Below are 24817 nucleotides of genomic sequence, written 5' to 3'. Positions count from 1 at the left end.
AGGTATTAATTATTTTATAAACGTTTTCATAGAACGTATTTACTGCATCATTGATATCTAGACCATTAAATATGCCATTACAGTCTAACAAAGCAAGATTAGATCTAATACAGTTCTAATCACAGTTGATAAAATCATACATTTGCTCATTATAGTTTAAATACTTAAATGATAAAATAGGCAATTCAATTGTCAGGGCTGGGTGGTACATCGAATCTAAAGGTAATAACGTGCTATTTTCATTAGCTACATTGATATTATACGTGTTGGACAAAACAAGATCAAGCAACGATCCAGAGCGATTATATATTAAATTAAATTAAATTAAATTTTGAAAAGACAAACGAGCTAATTACATTAGATACATTAGATTCAAGTGAACCAACACTAGCACCCATAGGGACAACTGAACCATTAACAGATTGCCATTTAATATTCGGAAGATTATAATCACCACAAATTAACAATTTAGAATTACAATTTTCATTTAAAAAAACATCAATAGTATTAAAATGTATATCATAGACATTAATATCAGAAGCAGGCGGAATATAAACAGCACCAATAATTAAAGAGGAACATTTATTATTTATGCGTATAAATAATTGCTCAACTGAGTTATCGCAGATAGAGGGACGATGGCAGGAAAACCTGTTATTAACTGCAATCAGTACTCCACCGCCTCTTGTAATAACATCACGAGTACTACAACGATCACGATTGAAATTTACACCATATGTTTATTTTATCAATTCTTATACTTGATAACATTTTGAAATATTTTGAGTCATTTTGAGCTGTTGCCTGTTTAGTCTTTGTTGTAATTTTATAATATTAATTCAACTTACCGTCTACCGTATTAACAAGTAGTATAATTTAAAATATCCACACTGACAAACCGTCTCCGCTCAAAATCTTTTTTCATATACAATGATATTGTATTATTGAATTCAAATTAAATGCCATCTATTATACAGTGACCCACTTGTACCCTACTGTACATCAGAGCGTCATTCACTTTTTTAAAATTGTTGATATTTTATCGAACATTTTGAATAAAGAAAATACCCTCGGCCATTCCCTAACTAACACAATGACTAATTAATATCCATTTTCAAAAGTTAATCCATCGAATCCAAGTCCCTCAATTTTGTCTATCTCCTTGGCATGGCGTATATTTGATGAAATCTGTATCATTGACATGAGCCTGTGTGTGCGGAAATTAATATGCGTGCGATGAGTCGTCGGTGACAATCCAAGGCTCCTGATATATTGTTACAATAGCAGTTGAAAAATATTAAAATTACATAGGGACACATTTATTTTATAAGCATTTAAAGTTTGAATTTTGACAACATTTATGAAATTTAAAAATAATTTTGTAGTTTAAAATTTATAAAATGTTCAACTTTTGTAGCCAAGGATTGAAAATGTAAAACAAGTTTCCACGTAAATACGTAAATAAATAACTTTATTCACAATAATATCATAAGATATACTCTGTAATCATACTAGGCTGACTGACCGTTTTCGCTCAGAATCATTTTTCGTGTACAATGATATTATATCATTGAATTCAAATTTAACACCATCCAATATAGCGACCCACTTGTTATAACTTACTTTACAGCAGAGTGATACGCACTAGGTACCACTCGTACCAGTATTTTTTTGTTTTTTTTTGTCACGTATGACGTTATTATACAACGTTTGCAAGCACTGAAGCGCAATGGTTGTAAGAATACAGCTAGCGCTTAGCAGACTTTCAGGTTGTAAAATATTATAATGTTTGTATAAAAATATTATAATGTTTGGTATATTATTATACCACTATTATAGTATAATGGTATAATACCTACAAAGCTTTAAATGTATATGTGCGCATGTCTTATTATTTGTGTACACAGTTGAATAGGTAGAAAATGTGTGAAAAAGAACGATTATACTGAAGAATCATACAATTCTATGTTAGTCGTTCACTCGTTCGCCAGAAATAATAGTTACTCATAATTTTTAATACTTGATTTAAAAATTTAAAAATGATTTTTTCAAAACATAATTTTATGATCGGTGTTGTGGTAGTTTATGTTATTTTCTACTTCAATGGCATTGTAGGTAGGTAATTATTCATTATACAATAAAGTTACATTAAATAAGTTCCAAGTAATAAATGTAAGATAATATCCTATATTCCTATGCAATTAATTTACATAATTTCTATAAGAATAATAACAATAAGTAATAACTAAGAACAGCCATTAACTAAGCTATAGCTACTGTTTAAATTTGTGTTAAAATTAAGACCAGAGTACCTATATAGTTTATAATAACATATTATATCAAAGAAAAATTAAATTATTTTATTTAAATAAGAAATACAAAATAACAATAATATTTAACAGTACAAGTTAGATTTAGATTTTTTTACATATAATGTTAAAATATTAAAAAATACCAGATTTGAAATACAAATAATCTAAAGGGCTGGTTTATGTTGGCATAACACACACATATAGCAAATCAATAATCCTAGTACAGGATGGATCTGTGGACAACATACCTATAATAAGCGTCAAAACAAAATAAGCAAATAATATTGTATTGTACAAAAGCGCCAACATTTCCAATTTATTGATACTCCTCAGTCATAATATTTTTCAGAGTAATGATTTTCCAACCAATATTTAGAACTTCCTGAGCATAATATGAGTCTGGGCTTCGTATTGTAGGATGACGTTTGGTAATCCTAATTCAATATTATTATACATACGTATATTATCCTGATTCACAGACCAAATCGCAACATTAAAATTTGAAATTTGAATTTTATAATTGTATTTTTAAGTACATAAAATATATCGAAGTGTTGTGTGTGTTTTCGATTTACAATATAGGTTAGTATTTATTAAAATATATAGTTTAAAAAATGTAAAATGTTTTGTATTTTTAAATACTCTCATTTATTATCTATTTATATATATATATATATTTAATTGGTATTTTACAACATAACTGATAAGTGATACGCGAGGTTATAAGTAACTCTATAAAACGTGTTTGGTTCGTAGATCTTGGTAAAAATGATGAAATTAGTGATGGTAGATAAAAAACAGTGAAAAACAAAATTCACTTAACACCCTGAACTACAAATGCATGTATGCGAAAAAATGCTCCAAAAAAATTGTTTTGGTTACTTTGTCGAAGTCCGAGAAATGTCTTCATTAATTCCCACCATGTCCTCCCCTATTAATTGATTATCATATTGTTATATATTGACTGTCAATTGAACTATAGTCACAATTATATAGTATTGAAACTCCCGTGAAACGATATTACCATGCTCTGTAAACGTATTATGGTGGATATTCAATCAAAGACAATTATTTATATTGATCCACACTTTTCTTACCGAACGATAAACAAATAATGAAGACATTATTTTTAATAGAATGTCTTATTTTAGCTTCAGATAAAGAACTAAGTTGTTTGGGTAAGATTGCAGATTCCAACTTTGTGAACTCTGCATGTTTAATTAATAATTATTCATGAAATGATTTTTTTAATTTATACCTAAATATAACTATACTTTATACTAAATAATTAAAATTGTTACTGTCAAAAATATTATTAGATGCATTGAAACAGGATGGATTAGATAGTAAGTTTATTTTATTATTGTAAATAATCCTTAACTGTTTAACTGAACACGTTGACCGCCTTGAGTTCTTACATGAGATCTCATCAAACTTTGTCCTGACAGCCACGAGGTTTCTTCATACGTTTACATAAACACAGTTTTGTCAATTAATAAAGATATTTACAAGCTTGAAACACTTACTGAAAGTGACAACACTGTACATTTTAAAACCAACGAGAAAATGCTGATTGTTGAGACCTAGAGTGAGATCTCGCTGGAATCGTTTTCAGTGAGATTTCAGATGAGATCTCATAATCCAAGTTTAGTAATTTTTTTGAGATTTAGAATTCGATCTCGCAGCAAACTTAAGTCACACAGTAAAAAACCCCTTGGCGGTCAACGTGTAGAGTATCGAAATATAAATACGCTAATTTCTAGACAAGCATGTTTCGTATCTAATATTATTTTAAACTAGCTGAATTACCAGGAAAAAAATTGTGATTGTTCAACTCCTTTTGGGTGTAACACTCTGTGAAAGCAATGTCTTTTTAAGTGTAAATGTCATTATATTTTAATGTACCTATAGCCATCCAGACTGGCATCGTCCGTGAGATTAGTATGTTATCAGGTGGGCAATCTACCTGCGGTAGATCGCAGACCGCATGTAGTTTGCACGTAAGTGTATAATCTAACTCTAAAGTATCAAAGTTATACCAAGTTTGTCATTTTTACTTAATTCAACCTACAGCAGATTAATAAAATCAAGTAACATAAAATCTTGACCTAACCGTATTAGAAACCGATGAATAAAAAAAAAACCAAATATTCACGTAGGTATATATAGATAAAGATGAAATATAAATAAGTAAAAATAAGAAAAAAATTGATCATTTCTGTGCCTTATTATATTATTATGTTGAATTTATTAATATCCTACCCATATGAAGTATATTATAATTTACTGTTTGTAACTTTTTGGATAGTTAAAAGTATTAAAATATTTTATATTTTTTTAGAACCGACTGGATTCCAAAATCTTGCATCAAAAGTTGCTAAATTAAGTATATCGTTTATGTATATAATTAACAATTACTATTTTATTTCTAAAATGTACACCTCTGTCTAAGCACAATTTTTTAGGCATGCTTTAGATCGTTACGAAATTAAATAAGAATTTTACAACATAGTTAATATTTGCATATTTTACGCTTTTTGCTATAATATATTTGGTCGTTTTATAGGTTGATATGCATTTTTATCCTGTTAAAAATCTATTTTATTCTTTGTAAAGGTTGTCCTGTATTTTTTTTTATTGGATATAATAATCCTGCTGGCTTCTCAGTATTTTTTTGTTAATTTGGTATGATTGACACCATTCAACAAACTGCATGTAGCGTCTTTTGTTCAAGTTACCCAAAAATATTTTTATAGGATTTTAATAATTAGTTTTGAAATGAAGCCCAGAGTTGGAGAGAGTTGTCATCGAATGTTTATATTCTCATTTTCCATACACCATAATACCACACAATAAGGACATTTTCAGTTTCCAATTATTTTAGTTTTTTATTCTATGAATGTCAATACAATTTTATTTGTTGGGTAAATAAGCTTAAAAATGTAATACAAGGCTCCTAATATATTGTTACAAGGACATTTGAAAAATATTAAAAATCCAGTCACAATTTTTTTTTCATACTCTTTTAAAGTTCAATTCATCTTGACAAAATACCCATAAATCACGAAAATTTGCAAATTATTTAGATTTAGAAATTCATATAATTTTTTTTTTTAAATCTAAGATTTTAAAATGTAATACGAAATTCCTCATAAGTTTGTCTATCTTTATCAAAAAAAAAAAAATGATCTTGTAGTTAAAAATGTATAAAATGTTCAACTTTTATAGCTAAGGATTGAAAGTTTAAAACAAGGTTCCGCGTAAATAGGTTATAATATTATATAAATTACTTAATTAACAATAATATCATCATATATAATATCATAGACTGACTGATCGTCTTCACTCAGAATCGTTTTTTTTATACAATGATATTTTATCATTGAATTAAAATTTAATACAATCCATAACAGTGACCCATTTGTAACCTACTGTACAACAGAGCGACACTCACTGCCACACCTTTTTAAAATTAGATTGTGATTTTTCATAACAAATAAATATATTTTTATTTTTAATTAAAATTAAAAACACTTAACTATTATGATAATTACTATTATTAGGTATACCTATCATTAATATGTAGTTTCAATTTTATAGACTTAAAAGACGAACATTTTGATTTTAAAGTACCTTTAAAATGTAAGTTATAATTTATTCAAATAGTCTTAAGACTATATTATGTTGATAGGATGATAATTTGCTAATTTCTTAAAATGTGTGTTATGGTACAATAATTTAAGAAGTAAAAAAAATATTTATCGACTGCCTAGTAGTGTCGGCCATTAGAAGAATATTGAATAGTCTGATGAAATGTGCTGATAAACTTCTGTTTTTATATAAACCATAAATTATAAACCATTGACTTACTGTTATTTGAAGTTTTCTTGATTTTTTTAAAATGTACTAACTATTAAGTTTCATAAACTAACGAACATAATCAAAAAATGCTAAGCTTTGTTCAATTTCCAATATATAAAGACACTGAAATTTTGGTAGAAACTATATTTTGAGGTCATTATTAGGTATAACTCAAAAAACAGTTTGTAAAATAGCTAGCTTATTTACAAACTATAAATGTAATCAGATGGTGTGTACCATACCTATAAAAAAATAAAGTAACATAATTATTATATTCATATGGGATTGGTGAAATTGGGAAACTATGATGTATTTTTTTTTTTGGTTGGAATAATATCATTTCAATATTTTTTAAATTACATTTTTATTTTATATTTATTTTCAATAAAGAACATTTTATAAAATTTAATGATATTAAAACCAAAATTATGTATTACGTTATAGTGTACCTACCTACAAACGCATAACTTAAGGAATTTTTCTTTGTGATATAGTAACTACTATATTAATTGTTTTAAGAGGTATAAAAAGTTATGAAAAATAACTAAATTTAATTTGTTCTAGACATACTAATGGTTGAAGAAAAAATTAGTAAGTATATTACTATATTTAGTAGTATATCTAGTAGTACCTATTATTATGATATGATAGAGTGTAAACATTAAATTGGTCAATTATTAATCTTTAATCTTAATATATAAAACCGAAAATTGAAACTTTTGATGCTAATATTCTCGGAAACTACTCGACCGACTGTTTTATTTTTTTTTTTTTTAATGGAAGATTATAATATCATGGAAAAGGTCCTTATCGTGTTAGTATTTGTCTAAGTTAATTATCATTTGAGTTATCTATTAATTAATAAAATAAACGTGTAAACTGGATTTATTTATAACTGTGCAGCCCGCGGGTTTCCAGGGTTACAACAATATTATGTATCTTAATATATAAACCGTAATAATAAAATAATAACTATAATCACAGTTTTTTCTTTCCGTTAATGATTTTGAGTTTTTGTTTTTTTTATTTTGAAAAGAAAATGTAATATAGTTCGTTCAACATTTAAGGTTCTGCATCTTTCTAGATTGTTAAGCCCTTACGACGATGGCGAACAATTTTCGCAAAACGATGATCGCAATATTAGTAGTAATGATATATTTCATCACGACGGTGGTGGTATAATTGTTAATTAAATTTTAACTTATGAAGATAGTGGTATTCTGCTAATAATATTAATGATGATAATTTTAATTTTGATGATATTTTTGGAAATGAAGATCTAGATGCTGATAGTGAAGAAAATGTTGTAAAATTTGTAAAATATCGTAAAATGTCTAAACAAAGTTCATTAGCTAAAGTGCTTGACAAACATCTTTTATTGTGTGGAATGAATCGACTATGGCAAATAAAGGAGAGGCTGGAGCTCTTGATTGCACACTTTAGACATTTTAGAGCTGATGAACGCCCGATGGGAGGAGTTGTTATATCGTTCGCTTGCGATTTTCGGAAAATATTGCCAATTATGCCAAGAGGCACCAAAAGTGATGGAATACATGCTTGCCTCAAATCATCGTTTTTGTGTTAGGATTTTAGGACTCACGACAAATATGCGGGTACATTTGGATGGTGATACTAACTCCGCGTGACTTTCAAGAGCCTTATTAAATATAGGGAATGGGCATATTTCAAATGATGATGGTGAAATACAAATAGAATCATCGTTTTCAACTACCGTTTCTGAACAAGACAAATTGATTGATAATGTTTATCCTCAAGTAGTTTAAATTTCCGAAAAACAGACGATTGGTTACGTGAACGAGCAATTTTAGCCTCTAAAAACGACTCTGTAACAAATATTAATATAAAAATTATTTCAATATTTCAAGCGCATCAGCAAACTTAACTGTCTTTTGATAAGGCTCAGTGATCAAAATAACGCAGTTGATATTACAATTGAGTTCTTAAATTCTTTCAATCCATCAGGGCTTCCTCCATATAAACTTGATTTAAAATTTGGCGCTCCTATAGTCCTTTTGAGAAATCTAAATGCACCGAAATTATGCAACGGCACTAGATTAAGAACCATTGATGATATAATATGCATCGAATTGATGAAATGTTCATTGTATTGAATGATCTCTCAAATTCAGAGTAGGAAATTGAAATTGTTCGTATTGTAGTTAAAAGTTTAGTAGATGGTTTATTTTTGAGGAATCTTAAATTTACGGAATCCTTTGAAACGTAGTTTTTTCATCCAAATTAAATATTGAAATTGTCCATACTCAATATTAATACTATCAGGCCAGTTTGTAGAATTCAATATATTCAAATCTTTTTAAAGTTCATCAAATTAATAATTTTAAGTTATTTTTATTATCAAATATTCCAAAAAAAAATTCGGAATTGTTTTATTTTAATATTCTCCAATTCTTCCACGTTTTCCGAGGCTCTGGGGAAAAAAGGGGTTTTTCAGAAATTTTCCTGAATTTTTCCGGAAATTTTCCGTCATTTCGATTCCTGGACCAGACAACACCGGTATCATTTATTTTAGAGCAGCGTTTCTCAACTTGTGGTACGCGTACTCCCGGGGGTACGTATGAAGGTATGAGGTATGAGGTACGTGGACAAAAAAGGGTAATGGCGGAAAAATTCTCTCATCGCTTATTGGGCTGATGTAGAAGAAAAGTATCCTGAGCTTTCATACAAAGCATTTAATGTTCTGCTGCCGTTCACGAGTACCTACTGTATTTGCGAAGAGAGCCTTTCGTCGTACACATACATTAAAAATAAGTATCGTAGATGACTCTCTGTGAGTTCAGATTTACAGTGTTACTTATCATCCGAGGAGCCAGATTTCAAATAATCATGTGCAAACAAGCCCAAGAGTATCATTAAAATTAAATTGTAAATTACTTATATATATATATATATAATGTATATACATAAATTGCATGGTGCATGCTAATTAAATTAATTAATAAATATTATTTCCAAATTTTCCATCATCGAACTTATGTTGTGTGTGCATATACGATAAATTGACATTTGGGGGTATGTAAAGCAGTGGTGAGAGTTCTAGGGATACGTAAATGAAAAAAGGTTGAGAAACGTTGTTTTATAGGGTCGTTTAAACGATGAATAGTAAGTTCAGAAGGAGCTTGTATTATTTGTAAGATTGGCAATTGTAGACGACCAACTAGCAATTTCTACCACATCATTTGCCTAGATGTTATGACATTTTTGCAAAACATTTAGTGTATTGGTTATCTATCACTTTTTTCCATAATCCAGTTAATAAAGAAACTGCTTACATTTTAACAATGATAAATGATTGTATACAGTAAATTACGACTTACTAGAGCAATAATGCTGCACGTTTTACATAGAAAAATAAATTTTACCTGCAAAGTGATATATTATCAGGAATATATTGTGTAGTACATAAAAAAAGATTATATTTTAACAAGATAAAGTGTAAGTATTTTAAATCATAGGAATTTTTTTTGGAATATAGGATCTCGTAAATATAATTGCCATAGTAACACTAATGACGATTTCAGTAATAATAGCAATTTCGCCTCCATCTACAGTGAAGGAAGTAAAATAATTCTTAAGTATGGTTGAATTGTATATGTTTTTTATGAACCTGTCTTCAATCGTAAAAGTAATTTACAGCTTAACTAAGTCATGTACTGAGTTTCTGTGAGACACGAAATGCCAAGCCAGATTACAAGCAAATAAAAACTATCTTTGTAGATTGAGTTAAGACTCGTTTTTATTTTATTAGATAAGATATACAGCTTACAGTGGTACAAATTTAAAACGATTAGCAAGACATTTTAGACTAAAAATGCAAACTTAATCGACACATAATATAAAAAAGAACAAAACAGTAAAATAAAATGAAAAATGTAACATTTTAAATTCATAATATGGATGTCATAACTCATATTAATAACTAATAAATACAGACAACAAATGGAAACACATTATTATCAACTGCCACGGGATGAATTTTTTGAAATTATTTATGAATTATGTACTAAAAGATAGAAATAATATATTTTAATATTTGTAATACCAAAAAGTTTTACATTCGGAGATCATACTAGGAATAGAGATAAGGGGTGTCTAAAAGGATGATGAAGTATAAAAATTTATTTAATGCACTGTCTTCAGGTTCCCTTAAAAAAAATATTGCCTTTTAACCAGTGGTATTATTTAAAATTACGAAGCTTCTAATAATAATATAAGTATGCATATGAATATAGTCTAGTTTAAGTTAAATCATGAATGCAGTAATCACTTATTATGATAATATTGTGAATAATGAAGTTCTTACCTAATTGTATTTTGAATAATTATAAAATATTGATAATTTTAGATGAATTTTATAAGTCAGACCAAAAATTGAATCGTAAGTTATTATTTCAACAAATGTTTTTGATGCTTCTTATATTTTATATGGTTCAATTAATAATTTTTCATGATTGTCATTTTAGTATAGGTACCCCTATATATTTTACCTTTGCTTCTTTGGCTTATAATATAATAAATGTGATGGCTTTTTCTAAATATTTTAGGTGGTATTACATTTTTAATTTTTTTTTTTTTTTTTTTTATTGAACTTGAGCCCAGCGACTATGGCCATTAACTGTTGTAGGGGTTATGAACTGTGGCAGGGGTAAGGTTGGTACGGTATGTTGGTTTTTTTACGATTGTTTTTTAACGGTTGTTACGGTAGGTAGCAAACACGTGTATGTGTGGGAAGGTTTTTAACTACTATGAACCCGGGTGGTCACCCATCCGGGAGCTAGTAGCTGTGGCCGTTACTTACTCCCAGTCGCATTCCGCGACTGGTAGCAGCCAACGCGCTACGCCAAGCTACACATTTTTAATAATTTGTACTTAAATGGTTTAATGATGGTCGGGAAATACTCTAAATGTGTAGAAGTGCTCCTGCTATTATATTACTATGCATAATATTATACTATATTATATTGGGCTGTGCAGTCAATGTTAGGTATACCACGTCATAAGACCTTGATTTCGGTAAATGTTCAACTTTTAACATTCTGTGAATATGTGATATCTAAGTCTATATACCAACAATTAATGTATCTTGTATCAATATTTTTTCATCTTGTCCAATCCTGACTGTATGCATATTATATAGAAGCGGTAGGAGATTTTAACCATGATCAAAACTCAAAAGCAGAGCAATTTGAAAAATAATATTTTAGCCAAACAAATTAAATTAAATTATTAAAAATTAAATTATTCACAGTTTAAATGTTTTGTACTCTGTCGTGATGAAATTATGTTAAAACATACCTATCTACCTAATAATATCTAATATATAAAAATCGCGTATCACGACGTTAGTGGTCGCACTCCTCCGTAACGGCTCAACCGATTTTAATGAAATTTTTTTTGTACATTTGGTAGGTATGAGTATAGGTACATCAGTAATTTTTACCCACCTAGGTTCAACCCGTGGAGGGGCTCAAACGGCGATTTTGAGATTTACGGTGGATATTTTTGTTTATAAATGGTTGCTATTGGTTATAGGAGCAGTGGCGTATTTAAGAATTTTGCATGGGGGGGGGGGGGGGGGATGAAATATATAATAATAGCCAATAGTAAATAATAAACATTTTTTAAATCACCTAACTTGTTGAAGTTAGAGTAGATCAAGGCGAAATAAGAATTAACACAAATTGTATAGTACCTAATAGCATTTATTATAAATTCATACTAACGGCAATCCAGTGTTTAATACCATAAACTAAAAAAATAGTTATAATACAAAATCCCGTTTTCTATTTTTTTTGGAAGCTCAGTTCATCGAAAACCTCATCTGGCATGATTATTGTATTGATAATAATAACTACTTAATTTATAGTTATTATTTAATATTAGATAGGAAATTTGATAAAATATTTACTTCTGTCATACTATTTATTAGGTAAGACTTAATACTTAATTAAAACTTGAAAAACATCGTTCAAGTGTAGCAGTTGATACAGGCAAAGACGCAAAGTACAAAATATTTTCAAGAGTTCATGAATATTTGGATACAACTCTTTATCACAAACATCTAAAGCATGTAACCCAGAGGTGAATACATTTTTTCAGTCACAAAGTACACTTTAGTCACTAAAAATAAACCCACACCCTATGGTAAATCTACAATCTTCATGGTAATTTTGTTTTATTTACCGACTATTTATTGGGTTTGTTATAAACACTCATGCATGACAAATAATTCGCAGAAAAAAAAAATTCAATACACTATACTACCATAGAGGTATAATATGTTTTTGTTGTCCAATAGTCACATATATGCCGTGAACGACTAGTGGCGTGTAGTATATCAGAGCGGTAAAATACCACGGCTAGAACATTTAGAAAACAGAAATACTTAAAAGTAATATCATATTGAGAAATACAGAAAATAAGGAAAATTAACTTTACAAAAAAAAGGTCAGGGGTGAGATTTATCCCCGATATCCACCCCGTAAATACGCCACTGTATAGGAGAAATAATTAATAGAAATTAGAATTTATTATTTGGTTACCATTGGTTAATCGGGCAGACAGGTGCAAGCATGCATCAAATCAAATTTTCGCATATTGTCTACTTGATATGCTGTCACACATTGTCTGCAATTCAACGTAGTCGGATTGCCTACTAGGAAGGCTGAGTTGCACCCAAAGGGAGTTGAACAATCACAATTTTTTTAAAGTTATTTTTTACGGGCAACGAAGTGCGCGGGATCAGTTAGTAATATATTATATTATTTATACATACTTTTTAGATTATGGAACGAGCTATGTGATATATCTTATATCCCTTGTTAAAAGACCCGGTATGTATAACATGATATTATTTCCAATGTGTGTTTGGTTTTAAGAAAATAAAAATGTTGAAAGTCTAAATAAGGTGGATTTTTAGACGGTAAACACTTATTATCTAGAGATTAAGGATACAACGATCCTTTATAAGGGGATTGAGATGATTTTTAAGCTACGAATAAAAGCGTGTATGAAAGGAGCGTGTTTCTTCATCAATAATTTTCATATTGAAATCATTATACAGAATTAGATTGGAAATATACCTATGGTGGAGCATTGGATAGTCAGTGAAGTGCTTTAAAAGACTTGGGTTTTATTTGTATTTTATTTTTTCACCATGCCCCAAAGCCGTAATCCACAAGTCTCTAAATAGACTTAAGGAGAGTTTTAAAATTATCAATTTGAATTTTAGACTGGTACTATACATTTTAGATACAAGAGGATTAAGCATACACATAAAAACATAAAGAGTTAATATTTTCATTCAAATATGGTTATTCCATGTCATTTTTTGTCTTGATTTTTGAAAGTACATGACTGTGTTGGTCGTAGCAATCGGGATGTTATTTAATGTAAAAGTTGGACATACACTTGTAATGGTCAAGTAGTGTATCCATCAACCAGCAGATATTATCTACTCAAAAAAATAACAAATAGTAAATATAATGACAATTCACTATTGGTTAGTCACACTTGTTGATTATAGCAATTGGGTGATATACAAGTAAAGAGGCACATACGAAGCTTTTCGTATTTGTAAAAAACAATATAATACTAAGAAAATTGCGTTGTTAAAAGATACGACAGAACCAGTCAAGCAATGGGTGAAGCAGAATATCATAAGAAAAAAAGTTGTCACGACGTACGGACGAAAGAGTTTTACGTGTGCAATGTGCATATAGACGTTAAGAACATTCAGATGCCCGTTTCATACTGGTTGAACGTTGTGGCGTTCTAGTGCATCCCCGCCTGTTGCGTAAGTGTCGCGTGTCATGAGTTGGTGGCTGACAAGAGAAGCGGTAGAGAGACAGCATATTAATTCAAACTTATTTGCCTGGATCCGTGTCACATCCTTTTTGAGTGTGAACGTATATGTGGATTGATTTGCTTTGATTTTTTTAAATTAGTTATTTGGTTTTTACTTAAACGTGAGTTTACAATGAATTTTCAGGTTGGCTGAAGTAGTTAAATGATTGAGACTAATAGAAACGTTGACTTTTCCTTCAGCATAATCTGTCACAATAGTTTGCTGCATTGTGGGCTGGTTGGCAGAAAAGATATTGAAAAGTAAGGGAGATAAGATACTTATTCGACACCAGCATTAATTTTAGAAATTCTCGAAGTTGAAGAGCTATACTGAACTTAGAAGTGTTAGTCAGTTAGGTAAGATTTGGTTAAGAGAAATAGAGAGAAGAAGAAATTTTGTTCAGTATAAAAAGTAATCCTTCATCCCAGACTCAGCCAAAGGCTTGAGAAACATATAAAAAAACACAAGGGAAGTAAAGTTTTTTCAAACGACATAGAAATAACGTCGACTATTTTATGTGCTTGATGAATAGTACTATGAGAGGCCTGGAACTCAAACTGGGTATTTAGGAGAATGTTATTACTTCTTAGTGATAGTATATGGTATCATTCGTTTAAGAAAAAGACTTTCTAGTACTTTGGAATTTGGATAGAAAAGGCAAGCCTGTAAGAGGTTGGAGTTTAAATTATTTTTAAAAATTTCCAAAGATTTGGAAAATATAACAGTCTTAGTATTGCACTAAATGTATAAGTTACAAAAACGAGTGATTTTTAGGGAGACATCTAACAACTGAAGGAAAAACCAATGGACTCTTTCTAAGGTGAATTTTGGATAATCTGTTTGACTTCATGTAGAGTGAAGTTTTCTTAAAATTTTTCGGATTGCTGATAAGTGAGGTAGATTATAGATGGCATAAAAAGCTATTTATCTCATCTACATGTTGAGGTATGACTATGAGTATATCACGGCAAGGTTGAAACGTTTCATGAAGGTGGTTGAATTTAGAAACCTTCAGCTTTATAATTACTAGAAAATGCAAATGAGCCTCAATTCAAGTTTCTTTATAGGAGTTAAGAGAAATTTGAACTGAGGAAATTTTTTACGTTCCCACATAAGCTTCCGTCTAAAGAGAAATGTTTAGTCAGTTTGTGATCAAATAGGTATGTCTGATTTATTCTTTGCTAGAATAATTAATTTTCTAGTTTATTATATTATGTGATTTTAAGAGTAGGTAGTCATGTGAGTTGTTAACGTGTTCTTGCTTTTCGTTTTTTTAAAACTATTAGTGAATGCACAGTGAGAAAAGGTTGCTCATGAACTGAGTTTTTGGTGGTGTTTAAATGCTTGACAAAGAAGTCATTGTATGAGTATTATCTAGCAACTGAATACTTCATCAATGGCATGATCAGATTTAAAACTTATATTTTGGTTTAATTTTAAGCTATTATATTATGAAATTTATAACGACCAGTCGATGACAAAAAAGTAAGGGTCTATCAGATGTGTTTGAAGTGTAGAATCAATATTGAGTATAGACAAATGGTCCTAGTTTAGGTCCAGGATATTGTTTATTGAGCAATATAAGTCACTAGAAATTGTTCTGACAAAAATATCCAGAATATCGGGATTTTTCATAAGACAAGTAGGCTCAGTATGTTTGGCCAAGCTAACTTGTAAATACTTAATTTAAATATTTTTACTCGTATTATATATTTATACAACTTAGTACAAAAATATATTATATAATTAAATATTTATAATAATGGAAAAAATGTATTGTTTTTAGAACGTATGCTACCACCTGAAACTTGGTGTGAGATTGAGGGTAAATCATTATAACAGTAATAATAGTATTTATTGTGTTTCACAGAAATTGAATGAATAGTTTTCAACAAATCATAAATAGGGTTGGTTATTTTTTTACAACAAATAGGAAAACAATCATTTTTAGTTTTCAGTATTTATTAATTAATTAAATTTAAATTGTATAATGACTATTTTAAATGTAGATATGGTATATTGGCATTTAAATTATAAATAAATTATAAAGATATTTAATAAAGTTTCGTATAGGTTTCAAAACAAGTAAATATACTAAAATCTACTAAAAATACCTGTTTTAAAATCAATAAACACTTTTTTTCAATTTATTATCTTTAATATCGATAAACTGCTTAAAAACCTAATAGCTACTTTGTGGTATTGAAACTAATTATAATTTCCGTAACTTAAATAAAACACTCTAATACTTAGGAGTTACGTTAAATTTAAAACCCGGAAGCACTCAGCATATTTGTATCAAGAAATATGTAACTTTACGACTTGAAAGAAGTTTAATTTGGTTTTTAGTATTTTATTTACGTTCTAGATTGTTCTATTTTGTTTTTGTTTCCATTATCAGGTAAGTAATTTCATAGATAAATATTATTTATTTATAACTTAAAATTTTATTTTAAGAAATGAGGTATGAATAGGATGCACGTTAAATTTTAATAGTTTATTAGGTAGTAGGTACATAAGTCTTAAGACTATAATAGGTAGTCATATATATTATAATATATACAAGTACAATATGTATAATGATAATTTTAAAACATGTTAAAAGCTGAGAATCTGTAATGTATTCTTTTAAAGTTTCTTTGGTTTTCAATTAAAATTAGTTATAATTAGTTCCCAAAACTTAATCCAATTTTTATTTGTTTGATAACCTAAACATTAATAAAATATTACTGTAATTATTAATTTTTTAGGTACTGAATTTAACACCTATATCAGGGATGCATCACGTGCAATAAGTAAGAACTAAGTATAATTTGTTAAATGTGGTGACTATATAGGTGTTTATTTCAATTCCGGATAAAAGGACGACCAGGGCGGAAGGAGCTTTTATTATTCTTTCAATGGATTGACCCATTGTTGGAATATATGTAGAGTTTAGGGATTTGCATGGTCCGTCATTTCAGGGACCAAACTTCAAATTTTAACAGCAGACCGGAGTCGTACCATATCATACCTAAAAGTAACCAGACGACTAAAGTCAGCCGAACCCATTGATAATTTGATGATTCTTAGACAGATTAAAATTAATTAAATTAAATTGACTAGAGAAGACTGGAACCGGACTGCCGATTTGATCTTAAAATATTCTATACCGTAATAGTGTATGGACCGGACCGTAAAGGTCTATAGATCGGACCGTATAAGGTTCAGTCAGTAATGTCCAATCCAGATTTATTTTGTATTAGACTGGACCGGACTGTATGGCTTAAGCAGACTAATTAGTCTGTACTCTGTATCAATCAGGACTATAGCTGACTGCATCCATAGGTTCGGACTGATCACCACTGATCCGATAAGAACAATCGCGAAAAAAAATGTAATTCATTAAAACTCCTCAGTTTAGCCCGTATTACTTACGATTATTTGCCAATTCTTTGGGGGTGTGGATGTGATGCTGTGATGCCTATATGGAATTTATCTAATAAATTCTAATGTTTATGTTTATAAATCAAGTATTTTATCAGGTGTTGCCGTGTATACCTAATATGTAAAAATGTATATAAAATAAGGCATAATCTATATATAAACTCAATGGTGCTTATATTAACCTGACAGGAACTTATTTAATTTTTTTCGTCTAATATTTTCAAGAACCAATTAGATAGCGATTCGTGTTTTTATATTTACAACAAATTCTTTTCTCAGAATTTGACATATCTTATATTATATCATAATACGGTAGTAGGAACCTCAATTAATTAATTTTAAAATTATTACTATAGTATACATTTCTACAGCATTAACGATAACAGCGGTCGACGAGTATTGAAATTATTATAATTATTTTATTATTAATTTCACAAATATACAATGGTCCATGAAATATAATATAAATTATAATATTATATGTAATTATGTATAGGTATAATATCTATGTTCTATATCAAAAAAACAAAAATAGTTTTTACCTATGTCCTTTATGCATTATCGTACATTACCGTAAATTACCGTTAATCCGATAGTGATGACATTTGGTACAGGTATAGAATAGAACTCGGGAAAGAAGATGAGCTACATTTTATCGCAAAAAAAGGTAAATGATAGGTACAACCTGGGAGAGGTTCTCAAACAGGGATTTTGAGATTTACGATAGGAATTTTTGTTTATAAATTATTGCTATTGGTTTAAATATTAATAATAATTATTATTAATGCGATATGCCTGCGCAAGTACTTATACTACTTATATTTTTTTTCACTTTATGAGCTATAAGTACGCTATTTAGCCGTTTATTATACATAACTGTTGTGTCAGGTTTTATGTATTTTTCTATTATGGGACATTCAGTGGTTTCCCGACTTTGATACGTCAAATGCCTCCAAATACACACTGTTTGGCTTATCAAAATTAATTTTTCTCCTAGATAATACAGGGTGATTTTTTTATCGTGAACCAGTTAATATCTCGGGAAGTATTAGGAATTTTAAAATAATTTTTTTTTTAAACTTTCTAGGTTTTACTATTTTACATTATGTTACAATTTTGATAATTATAACTTCTTCCCTTATTTGATTAAACACTATCAACTTTCGATTTTCAAATGGCAATACTTATTTTCGATAACGAAAATCTATAAACATACTGAAAAAAATATTTTTAACGTTTACAAAATTTAATTTGAGTAATCCGTTTGTGACTTATTAATTCCTAAATATTCATTAAATTTATTGCTACTGGGCAATTTAATAAACCTAATAGTAAAAACCAGAAGTCAAAACGAAATTATATCTCAATTTAACAATACCCATAAGTCGTAATGATCATATTCGATACTAACTAATAAGTACAAAGGTCACGCGAATTGGACTTTAATATCTTATTACTACTCCCAGCCGAACACATCCGTGATGTTTACCGAAAAGTTTCATAACATTGGTTATTTGTTGATAACCTGATAATTGATAACGCTTGTCACTTCATACTTCATAATTTTTATATGACAGTTAAAACCATGGTCTCAGAAGATAAGGTCGGAGAACTTCCCACCCTCCCACCTATTACAATATTACCGCTTAATGAGGCAAAAACATTTCCCAAGTTGCCGCAAAAGCGCTGCCACTTATTTTGAGGCTAAGAACAATATTTATATGGCATTCGGGGTTATTTTTATGGACTATATTATTATATTACTAGGTCTAAGTGAAACTCGGGGGACGTTGGACTCGCCGAGAGTGGGTACAGATTTTGGAGTAAAAGTCGCGACAGTTGTAAAACGAAAATTTAGGATTTGTGAGAAGAATTAGTGATATGGATTGGAGATAAAGCTTGACGTTTTGGCGGGAATGTTTAAAAGTTAGAGTGTCTAACAAACCGTCACAAACGTTGTAAATGGATAGGCTGGATACGATCTCCTGTTGTTAAAAAGTGTAGAGTCGATAGGTGTATTCGATCATCAAATCACATAGGTAGGCAATCCGACTGCGTCAAATCGCGGACATAATGAGAAGCCGCAGGTGGATTGCCGACCACGTTGGTAGCGTAGGTAACTGAAGAATGGAAAATATAGTTAAACCTTTAATGTTGCTACGAATGGTCAAAACATCAACAATTAAGATATGTGTCTACGGAGCGACGTAAACCGATATATTCGATATACATCGATGTAATCGTATATAATTCGATGTATCTACAAGCAATATACCTATGAAATTAAGGACCAAACAATATGTCTACAATAATATAATGCAATATTAATTGAATCAAAAACAAAACAACAAAATTGTGTACTTGTGCGTTGGAACGATGACCGAATTCACGTGGTATATAACTTGTTGCAAATAAAAGAATTGCGAGTGTTTTAAACAATTAGTTGGTATCTATATTGATATAAGTTTTTAAAGACTTGTAGACTATAGTTTATTTTACAAGGATATTTTCACAAAACCAACTATTTTTAACCAATTTGAGCATATAAATACATTAAAATACCTATTTTTTTTAGTAATTTGTTTAAACATTAGTCTCATTTAATAATGTAATAAATATAGCGAAATAGTAAATATACATATTGACATATTTCAAATACTTGATAATTATGTTTGATGTCATGATTGGGACTTTGATGTTGTTATAATTAATTTAAAAACTCATATTATAAAATGTATAATAATATTAAACTTTATTTTGCATATTATAAGGTTTCTACTTATTAGCGCAAAAAAATTTCATAAAAAATTAGTTTAAATTGCTTACACAAATGTGATTTATTTTACCAATGTTGTGTAAATATCGTGCGACTTCCATGTGATGGCATGCGCTCCATGCCACAGATGTTAATCTCTCCTATCGGTCTATCGTTTTTTTTTTTGTTCGAAAGCATTGGAGCAATTGGTACAGTTATTTAAAAAAGGAAAAATTGATAATACATTAATAATTATTAAATACATTTTTCAATAAATTCTGTCAAAATTGTCTTGTTGAACTGTTCTAGTGTATACATATTTGCTCATATTTGTATGTGTATATGTTTGTGTTTAAAGCTTTTAAGTCTCTAAGTCTATCCATAACCTTTAGTATTTAATAACTTTTAATTTTTAATTAATGTAACAGCATCCAAGCCCTAATTAGGTTAGGAGTAGATAATGTAAAGTATGTTCAATGTTCATTTAATTTTTATTAATTTATCTATGGTAGTAGACATGTTAAGTGTTAATTTTTTTTATTAGTTATGATCTTACCCAAATCCTGCAAAAATTTGCACTTTGGAAATTTGTTCATACTCTAGTAAAATTATTGATAACTAATGTGTTTATTGCCTTTGAAAATTTAGTATTGAATTAATGTCCATTATTTGGTCTATCACACACAAGATAGTTTTGATATAAAATGCAAATTATACATATTATACAAAAAATATATCCCAGGACACCTAATAATTATAAATGGAAAGGCGGATAGGCATTATAAACCACGGGATCTGGGCCTATAGCCCCGCAAACATATTAGCAATACAGGACTCACTTCTTCGATGCACAAAGCATTGTAATATCAGTCTAATGTAGGTTATTTGTCGTGTCACTTTATTTGTGTAATCAAAATAACTTACCTATTCTATTTTTTTTTTAGTATACACAGATTGATTTGTTATTATTTATTTTTAATGAAAAGCCTTAAATTTTTAAATTTTTGACATTGAAAAATGTATTGTGACAACTCGAGTCATATTGCTCATGACCCGAGAGGTCATGTGGTCGAGTCAGGTCGCCAACCACGAGGCGAGACCCCAAAAGGTCAGAGCGCCGTGGATTTTATATATTTTGTAGTACCAGAAATGAGGAAATCCTAACAATAATAATACGCAAAGAAAACATGACACACGTCATTATTATTGTTAGGATTTCCTCATTTCTGGTTCTACAAAATATATAAAATCCACGGCGCTCCGACCTTTTGTGGTCTCACCTCGTGGTTGGCGACCTGACTCGACCACATGACTCTCGGGTCATGAGTAATATGACTCGAGTTGTCACAGTATAACAAAAAAAAAAACGAAATGTGTGAATAGATATTTAACTACTTTAGTCTTAGCTCTAAATCCAGAATCCATTATCCAAGTACACACTATGTCATATACATATTTAGTATCTGTATATTAAGTTAATAAAGTTTTCGGCAAAGTATGAAATCTAATTCCTATATTATTATATTTAAATATATTGCTGATTTGATAGAAGTATATTTTTAATTAAATTCAATTAATAATTAATATTCGATATTTGATAATGGAAAACTACGAGTAACATTAACGATTAACCAATAACCACATGTTATCAGAAACAGTTTACCGGCATTTATTATCGTTTATCTACTTAAGGTACGTGATGGCGATAAGACTATATACCAGGAATATGTAACCAGTGCTATATTATGTAACCAGTGCTATATTATGTAACCATGATAGTAAATTGTAAAATTATTTTTATAGCTGCTGTAGCTGGCTAGTTGTTCACTGACACCCGGTGTTCTGGTGGGAATGATGATAGGACATTTTTTTTTCTTATAGTATTGTTCTTAGATACTATACAATGGATGGAGCTTTGTGTTTATTTCTCGTATACCGAGATGTGCCCAGCATAACCCCCCACTACCCATTTAATTTAAAGGTACAACGAGTTATTGCTCATGCGTTTCGCCAACTATCACTATAAAATAACTAATAAGTGGGGGGTTATGTTGGACACAGCAAATGATTAAAGTAGCTCCATCCATTGTATATGATCTAAGGTATTGTTTATCTATGATATATCTTGTTATTATCGATTATGACCGATTAAATTGAGATAAAATTTCGCTTTGACTTCTGCTTTTTACTGTTGGGTTTGTTAAATTGCCCAGTAGCAGTAAATTTAACGAATATTTAGGCATTAATAAGTCGCTAACGGATTATTCAAATTAAATTCTGTAAAAATGTTAAAATTATTTTTTTCAGTATGTTTATAGATTTTCGTTATCGAAAATAGGTATTGCCATTTTAAAATCGAATGTTGATAGTGTTTTATCAAATAAGGGAGGAAGTTAAAATTATCAAAATTGTAACACAAAGTATAAGTAAAACCTAGAAAGTTAAAAAAAAAAATTATTTTAAAATTCCTAATACTTCCTATAACTGGTTCACGATAAAAAAAATCACCCTGTGATATACTACCATACTACCATTTCTTCTACTTCTCAAATCCCTAAAATCTAATTTGAATTTGAATCAAGCTAACAGACACTTCAATCAAATATTCTAGTTCTTATTTTTACATAGGTACCAACCTTTTCCATTTAGTGAAATTTAGTGCTATTTAGAGGTCATTTTAACTAATCATAAATACTTATCACTGACCCACTTATACCCGGGCCCCGGCGCAACACAATTGCACACTTTTACCTTTTTATATTTGAGAAAACATAACACGATTGCATATTTTTGACTTTATGTATTATGTTATTCCTATAATTATTAATGTTGGGAATTTTTTTGAACTTATTATTTGTTTTTTTTTTTTTGACACGCAATACCTTGTGTTGTGTATCATTAATAAGAATAATAACACAAACGTAAATTATAGTCTTTTATTGTCAAACATATAAATCGTAATGACGTACATTCAAATTGTCTACTTGCTAATGCCTGATGGACAATCCCCACCGATCGTAATATGATACTTATGATTATTATTATTACTATAAACGTTTAGTATACAATATAAATTATAAATGCTGAATATGCAACATCTCTTTCCTTTAAAAAAAATTTAAAAAAAAATATAATGTATTTTGTATAGTGCTTAATTACTATGTTAGTAGTTTTTTTTTTTTTTTATACACGAGTATTTATTATTTATGATAATTGATATAATTAATAATTAATTATTGCAATTATTGCACTATGCATAATCACTTGGAGAGTATCGCTGAGGCGGTTTTTTAGATCTGATTGGTCTGGGTGTTTTATTTACTGTTACGGGATCGGCCGGATCGGGATTTTGATTTTCACCTACTGTTTCAGTATTTTTAGAATTTTCATTTGTTTGTCTAGCCGGTGTAAGTGAAATAGAATTATTTGAATTTGTTGACGATTTATCAATGAGTAGTTGATCATTATGTCTTTTCCATATAGTCCCGTCATCAAGTTCTACTTCATGCGTGTTGTAACTAATGGATTTGATAATTTAACCCTTTTGCCATTTATTGTTAATATTCCTATAATCTCTAGCTAATACATTGTCGCCTATATTAAAAGATACTGCCCTATTACCGCCATTGTTTATTTGTGATATTTGTTGCTCAATAACTACTTCGCTTGTATTCGGCATTAACGCGTCAAATTGTAAGCGTGTTGATCGACCTAACATTAGCTGAGCTGGCGTTTCTCATGTTGTTGAATGAGGTGTATTACGATACATCAAGAGAAATTTATTTAATTGGGATTGTGCAGTCGAGCATTTTTTAAAGAAATTTTTTACTGTTTTGACTGCCGATTCAGCACAGCCGTTCGATTCTGGGTGAAATGGTGCACCTGTCATATGCCTAATACCTAGATTTTTGCAATATGCTTGAAATTCAAAACCTGTGAAACATTTTGCGCCGTCTGATGTAATTGTTTTTGGAATGCCAAATCGTGCTATAGTTTCTGAAAATTTTTTAATGACAATTTCTGCTGTCATGGAATTTACTTGAAATACTTCTAACCATTTTGTGGTTGCGTCAACTATGACAAAAAAATATTTATTTTGAAATGGTCCGAAAAAATCGCAATGCACTCTAGTCCACGGTTTTTTCTGGCCACTTCCAAGGAGATATAATAGATTTTGGTGGATTTTGCCTAACGTTAAGACAATTGTCGCAATTTTGCGTAATATTTTCGATTTCCTTATCCATTCCTGGCCACCAAAAATATGATCTCGCTAAACTTTTCATACTAGAAGAACCCATGTGGCATGAATGAAGTTCGCTTAGTATATTATTTCGAAATTTAGCTGGTATAATAACACGGTAACCCCATAATAGGCATCCTTGTTCCGTTGAGATTTGAGTTTTTCGTGAATTATAAGATTTAAGTTCCAATTTGTTGGAAAAATCACTGTTCCATTCTCCTGTTTTGACTGCGTTTAATACCTTGGCGAGAATTCTGTCTCTGCATGTTTCAATTTTTATTTTAGACCAGTATAGAGTGAAAGGTGATTGTTCGTGGATAAAATTAAGACTAATACAT

The 24817-nt window shown here is 29.5% G+C and overlaps 1 protein-coding gene across 1 annotated transcript in view; it reads left to right on the top strand.

Annotated features, from left to right (window-relative positions):
* The first annotated feature begins 1974 nt into the window (after positions 1–1974).
* The window catches only part of LOC132943622 (uncharacterized), a 51165-nt gene continuing 28322 nt past the window's right edge, over positions 1975–24817 (top strand). Inside the window, exons 1-8 of the mRNA XM_061012651.1 lie at positions 1975–2115; positions 3464–3490; positions 3632–3658; positions 6738–6797; positions 12995–13045; positions 15845–15883; positions 16427–16459; positions 16809–16853. Of these exons, the coding sequence (XP_060868634.1) occupies positions 2040–2115; positions 3464–3490; positions 3632–3658; positions 6738–6797; positions 12995–13045; positions 15845–15883; positions 16427–16459; positions 16809–16853 (358 nt within the window). The 5' untranslated portion in view covers positions 1975–2039. The remainder of the gene's footprint in view (positions 2116–3463; positions 3491–3631; positions 3659–6737; positions 6798–12994; positions 13046–15844; positions 15884–16426; positions 16460–16808; positions 16854–24817) is intronic.

This window comes from Metopolophium dirhodum, chromosome 4 (assembly GCF_019925205.1).
Source record: "Metopolophium dirhodum isolate CAU chromosome 4, ASM1992520v1, whole genome shotgun sequence".
In the NCBI taxonomy this organism is placed as follows: Eukaryota; Metazoa; Arthropoda; class Insecta; order Hemiptera; family Aphididae; genus Metopolophium; species Metopolophium dirhodum.
The sequence above is the reverse complement of the archived record's forward strand: the minus strand, read 5'-3'. Positions and strand labels throughout refer to the sequence as shown.